Raw genomic sequence first — 7,063 nt, forward strand, 5'->3', positions numbered from 1 at the left:
TTGGGAGATAGCCACCGTTCCCATAACCGTACTGCCTTATTGGATATAGATCCTTCCATGGTTCATCTTCCTTTTCTTATAACCAGAGAGCCTTTGGTCACTTTCACCCAATCACCTTCACCAACATACCTCATCCCATTCTTAGCCAATATCCCAAGAGAAATTAAATTCTTCCGAAGTTCTGGAATGTACCAACAATCTAACTTCTTGACCATGTCATCGTGCATCTTGATCTGTACCATGCCATTACCTTTGATACTGCTCACCCAATCATCACCCATCTTGACTATGCCATCCTACTCTTTGAAAGAGTCAAAACAACCATGATTCTACGTCATGTGATAAAGTGCTCTAGAATCCAAGACCCAAGCATCATCAGAACTTGATGTACATACAGTCAGCACATCACCATCATCCCCTTCATCAGAACTTTCCTGAACCACAAAAACAATGTTATTGTGGCTTGATTCACTCTTGGACTTCCTATTCTTCACCTGTGAACAATTTCGCTTGAAGTGCCCCTTCTCCTTACAGTTATAACACTTGGCATTCGATGAACCTTTAGACTTCGATTTAGAACGCGATCTCCCTCTGTTTCCCCCTATCATATCTTCATTGCTTCCTCTCTCTGCAAACAAATCGGAACTGGACACCTTTTCTCCAACTGAAACTTTTCTTTTTAGCTCCTTGGACATCAGAGAGTCCTTCACATCATTCACAGTGATCGTTGTCCTACCATAATAGAGCATGTTATCAACAAAATTTTCATATGAGTTAGGAAGAGAATATAAGAGAATGAGCACCTTATCTTCATCTTCAATCTTCACGTTAACACCTTGTTGATTCCGGATGATGCGATTGAATTTATCCAAATGATCTTTCACTTGGGTACTTTCAGACATTCTAAGAGTGTTCAACCTTTGCTTCTAATACAACCTCTTCGTTAGTGAGTTGTTATGGTACTTATCACAAAGTTTATCCTAGAGCTCAAAGGCAGTTGTTTAATCCACGACCTCCCTCATTACTTCATCTGTCAAATTCAATAGAATGGCACTATGTGCCTTCATCAGAATTTCCACCTTGTTCTCATTCGCCATGTCCTTTGGCAGTTTTGGTTCTCCTTCCAGTGCCGCTGCATACCCTTGTTGAACCACAAAAGCCTTCATGTTCACCTTCCACAACGTGAAGTCATTTGAACCATTGAATTTCTCCAAGTCAAACTTGTGAGTAGACATCTTCAATCATAGAATACAAACCGCAGCTCTGATACCACTTGTTAGGAAGTGAAACAGATAACTAGCAAAACTATAAGCACACAAGACACATAATTTACATGGTTCGGTCAAGGTGACCTACATCCACTTGCAGAAGGGGAGTATTCTTTTATTTCAGAGCTCTCAAGCAGAGGTTACAAGTACAATTACACAGAGATTCGCCTATCACTCTAGAATTCAAGATACAAAATGACCTAACATACATCCTTATTTATACTTGAAGGATCAAACCTAAAACCCTAATGGGCCAAGCCTATTGGCCCATAGGCCCATATGCCCATGAATGGAGGTAACCAATCATATTATGCCATACAACATCTTCTGGAACATTCTTGAGCATCATAAAAACTACATAGCATACATGGCTCATCAAGGACCAAGATGGTCCAACTTGCACCATGATGGCGCAACAAGTGTATAGATGGCACAATAGGCTCCAATTGTGGCATAAGAACATCAAGATTGGAGCAAGAACACCAACTTGGCACAATAGGAACATACATGGCACAACAAGGCGTACTCCATGGCTCAACAGGAGTACCCCATGGCGCAAGAGGGATCCTCATGGCACAAGAGGAACCCCTCATGGTGCAAGAGGGAGCATAATGGCGCAAGAATGAATTCCCTTGGCGTAACAACATCCTTCTTGGCCCATCCCTTCAACATATGGCACACGAAGGTTTCGCTGTTTCTCCATATCATTCCTAATGCTCCAAACCTCTTCCAGATGCTCCAAACCCCCTTCTGTACGATCTGTTCCTTTGGCACTTGATCCATTCATTTGTCAGACGATCCATTCCTTTCTCAAATGATCAGTTCCTTTGTTACATGCTCCATGAACCCTAAGTGCTCCATCGGGTTCCAAGTGCTCCAAATGATCCATGAACATGATCCAAATGCTCGAGTCGCATTTAACAGATAACATGTTGATATTGTTTCCTATTCTAATACGATTATAAAATAAACAATCTTCACACCTTCAGACGGAGTCAACCTTGAATGGCGCCAATCATCAGAATTCTTCACTGCTCTCGGATCATTTCTACCATCGGATTACATTACCACCGTGAAAACTAAAGGTCACTTTTCATGAATTATTAGGTTGCCATTTTGAATATGAAACGTGTTTTTATCATAGGTTGGCTCAATGAGCACATAGTATTTAATTTTTGAAAAATAATATCATAATTTTTACAAAATTGAGAGTTTACAAATGTCTAATGCATAACCTTAAGTATTAAACACTTGTATAACCTCACTCAAGTGTAGAAAATTACAAATGAGATTGAGGTGATCATAGAAGGGCATAAGAAATCGCTAAAGGAGTACAATAGAAGAAATTGTAGATGACCAGATGTCATATTTGATTTATATGTCAGATTAGCAACATTCAATTTCTTTTTTATACTTTTGATAAAGTAACAAGTCTAGCTTCAAAATCATAGTCCGACCAATAAAATCACATACAAAAAAAACTGCACATACGATTTCGGTAATTATATTGGTTACTTATCACTTTTTTTTTTTTTTTTATTGAAATAAGCTTAGAGGATCAAGATAAATTCATTTTAATAAGTCAAAGATTTTGTTATTAATTTTCCATTAAAAACAACATGAATCCTACATTATTGATGCTTTAAACTCGCTTGTTTCACAATTATATGAAGTTACCGTGTAATCATTTTCCATTAACCCATATAAATTGGAAATATCCAAAATAACCCATCGAGTTTGTCTACAAAGCTAGCTGATGACTTTCGACTAAATAATATTACATAAGACACTCTATCACAATAATCCATCGTTTCTTGCTGGCAATCTCCTAAAAAAATTCATCGCCACCGAAGGAAGCCCAACCCTAAACCTGGGATGCCGCAACACGAAAAACCCCGTCGTGATAACCACCATTCTCACCGGAATAAAACAAAGAACAACGGCCGAAACAAAGCAGAACACCAGAAACACAGCGGTGGCTCGTGGGTCCCGCCACGTCACCAAATTTTGAACCCTCTCTCCTTGAGTTGCCAAGTCACCGACCACCGTCTGAACCCTAGAACCCACACTTCTCAGCCGATCATATCTCCCACGCAACACATCTTGTGTTTTCGACGACGTCGGAAAACTATCAAACTCTTCCTCAAGTTCATCTTGATTTAATTTATCAGCATATGAAAGTTTAACATCCATATGAGGAGGGTACCTCGATCTAGATCGATACTTCCAAATCCCGATCATAATTAAGTAAAACAAGATCGTGCTCATGATCATCTGTGGGTAGAAAACAAGAACCAAGAACAGGAAATGAACAAGAACAGTTAGAAAAGGGTTCTTCCAATTCTGTATATGATCAAACCATTTGTAGAAGGAAATAACACCCGAAAGAACTGAAATGAGTCGGGAATAGTTAGCTTTACTCTTTCGCAGACTCCACATGTTCGAACTCACATCAAGCATGTACTCCACCACCTCCCTCCTCAAAGGCGGCTCAGCCCTGTTTAACCTCATCCCGACTATTTGAGTCGCCTGGTGTCTCAAACTATATTGCTGAAGAATACTCAACGGATGAATGTAATGCATCTTTGGTAACAATGGCTGTGAGTAAACCTGCATCATATTTAGAATCGAAAAGCATGTAAACCTCACAGCAAGTTGGATTTCACCAGTTTTTTTGACACCTGTAGGCTCTAAAACGATGAGTGGATATGAATGAGTGTAAACCCTATCCGTTTCGAGGGTAGACAACCGGATTCGGATTTTCCCGATTCGGGAATCTTTCGACCCGGGACTTGTGTCCATGCAATTACAGAAAACAACAATCGTGATCACTGTACATGGATCGAAAACTTCCCAGGTGTACTGCTCATTCCATTTTGGATTGAGGGAATCGATTACTGTTCTTGTTCGAATCCATTTATGTCCGTATTTTGCTACACAATAAGCATCCATGGCTACACGACCGTTTTTCGATTTAATTGGTGTTAATCCTTGTGCATTCAGGATTCCCAGTTCTAGAATTCCAATGCTTGGGGAGCTTAATAGTCGGGAGCTTGATCGAAGGTCGCTGCTGTATTGAGTTAACTCATCAAGAACATGATACCCACCATCTAAACAGACGCGTATATGAATCTTGCTACTCAATGTCTCCGTGTTCTTCTCGAGATTATACCATTTGCTATCGATAACAACTAGATTATCGATACGTTTCTCCACATTATGTAACGAGATCGAACACCTTCCGATAACTTCTTCTTTGAGTCCGTTCTTCTCTTCTACGCTTAAAACTAGTTGTTCATCAAATGGTTCTGCTACTACGAACATCAAATCCTCATTCCACGAAGGTCTTGGGAGAGATTTAGTTCTTAAAACAATGTTCTTAACTGCACCTTTCACAACAATCTCTTGCTCCTTATTTTTAATCGGCAATTCTTGAGCTTCGATAATATGAACTCGAAGATACCAGAGTCTAGGTGATAGATATACTTTGGATCGAATATTTGTAACATTTTCACTGTTGACTGAAAGGGTATCCAAATGCCAAGCTTCCGGAAACGACTCATCGGCTTGTGTTCCCATCCAAACAGCCACCATTAACTCTCCGTTGCCATTATGTAACATGTACCATTGGGCCGCTAACGGACTATCCGGCGGAACCCTAGTGGGGAGCTCATTGATGTCGAAAGAAATCCCACCGATGGAATTATCATCATCTGTAATGGACTTGTCTTTGACGATGAGTTCAAGTGTTAATGATTGGATTCTCTCTTTTGGGAATGCGAACACTTGGTTCCATTCTGGATTTGGGTTGTTTTCTAAATGTGTTGTAGTGCATGCAATAAAATTACCAAGTTTAATTTCAACGTAAGGGTCTGGGAAATTGTTGTCATTATCTTGTTTTGGTGGTAAGCTTTTGGCCTTCACGACTTTTACGTATAGGTAATGCATCTGCTCCACAAGATCAAATGTTGTTACATATCTTTCATTGCCGGGAACCCTTCTTCCTCCTAAACTCGGTGTCGTCTCCTTCAAAATGAAATCCTCGTTGTTTTTGTTTGAATTCAAGTTCCTGTTGTGGTTTTGATTCTTATTCTGATTCTGGGTTTGATTCGGGCTCTGATTTTGATTCTGGCTCTGGTTCTGGTTCTGATTTTGATTCTGGTTCTGGTTGTGTTTTGCCATTGTAGAAAGATTGGACTGATTCGGTGGAGTCCAACAAAAACACAGGAATCCCTGAGAAGATTAAAAATTAAAAGAGTAAATTACACAAATGGTCCCTATGGTTTAGGATAACTTATATGTTTGGTCCTAACATATATTTTTTAACTCCAAAGATTCATACTATTTGTTTTTTGTTACGTATTTGGTCCTTATCTAAAAAGACTATTTTGCTATTGATTTTTTAATTTATTTAAATAAATACATATCAACCCCACCCCCATCATCTTATGTTACCTACTCGCTATTTTCCCTACTTAAATAATAGTATTTTTAGCTAAGTCAGAGACAAAATCCGTAACAAAAACAAACAGTATGGACCCAACATGTAACAAAAACAAACAGTATGGATCTTCGGAATTAAAAGAATAAGTTAGGGACCAAAAATGTAAATTACCCCAAACTTGGGACAATTCGTGTGTAATTTACTCAAATCAAAAGATATTTTGAATGTTAAGTTTGATGAAAATGTTAGGAAGATGTGTGAACATAGAAATGAGCAAGCTTTGTGAACAAAGAACTGACCAAGTTTTGATTAAGTTGTCAATTGTTTTTAGCATACGTAAGGTTCTAGGTCACGGTTATTTTACTTATTATTTATTAATATTTATTAATATATATGTTTGAAATTTTGTGTATTATGAATTCTTGACAGATTAATACACATATAGGAAGCGATAGTTAGATAGTTACGTAAATGACTAAATGGTCTATGTACGAGACTAAATTTACTCAAATGATCACATTGTAAAACATTAACATAAATAATACCTGCAACAAACGAATGCATAAAATATAATTCATAAAAATATTTTTCCCACCAAAACAGAAGTATATTGTAACACATTAAAAAGCGCCGGCATTTGTTACCCATTATGTTTTTTTTTTTCAATACAATGTTACAAATTATAGCAATGTGCGTTGAAAGTACATTGCAATAATTGGTGAAAATTGAGAAAACACAACAGAAATGTGATGCATGATTTCTAATGACAAAAAATATAATATTTAAAAATAGGATTTTGATATAATGGTCTACGTTACTATTTTGTTGAAAAAAAAAACGTACATCCACATACATAATAAAGCATACAATGATCTAACTAGGAAAACTTTGAAAGTAGATTGCTCTAATTTGGAACAATTGTTTTATACAATAGCGCACATGAAAATAAATATAAGGTTTACAGTAAAAAAAAAACATGTACTAATTATGTAATACTAAAAATGTAAAACTAAAAGACCACAAAAAAAATAATAATAAGAAAAGAAAGAATATAAGATATAATACGATTTATGAAGTTATGAAGATGTTAATTTTGAAATAACCTGAAACAATAGAAGAAGACAATTGATCTCTAAGAACGTAAAAACACGTGAGTATTGAAAATGCTGAAAATGTAAATGCAAAACACTTTCCAATGGTTGATATATATAGGTGGAATATTAGCAATGAATTAATTAATATTTATAACTTACCAATTCAAATCATTTTAGGGTACGGGTTTTAAGGGATGTAGTTGGTAAGTTTTGAACAAGTTGCAGAAACAAATATCATGTCCGAATTATAAGAGATT

The 7,063-nt window shown here is 37.1% G+C and overlaps 1 protein-coding gene across 1 annotated transcript; it reads right to left on the minus strand.

The window, feature by feature from the left end:
- Window positions 1–2,941: 2,941 nt before the first annotated feature.
- Window positions 2,942–5,460, minus strand: LOC145100454 (FT-interacting protein 7-like). Its single transcript, XM_079037720.1, has one exon. The coding sequence runs from the start codon at window positions 5,448–5,450 to the stop codon at window positions 3,063–3,065; it is 2,388 nt and encodes a 795-aa protein (XP_078893846.1). The 5' UTR covers window positions 5,451–5,460; the 3' UTR covers window positions 2,942–3,062.
- Between the last annotated feature and the right edge of the window lie 1,603 nt (window positions 5,461–7,063).

The sequence above is a fragment of the Lactuca serriola genome, chromosome 4 (genome assembly GCF_051521515.1).
Source record: "Lactuca serriola cultivar US96UC23 chromosome 4, Lser_US96UC23_V15, whole genome shotgun sequence".
Lineage (NCBI taxonomy): Eukaryota > Viridiplantae > Streptophyta > Magnoliopsida > Asterales > Asteraceae > Lactuca > Lactuca serriola.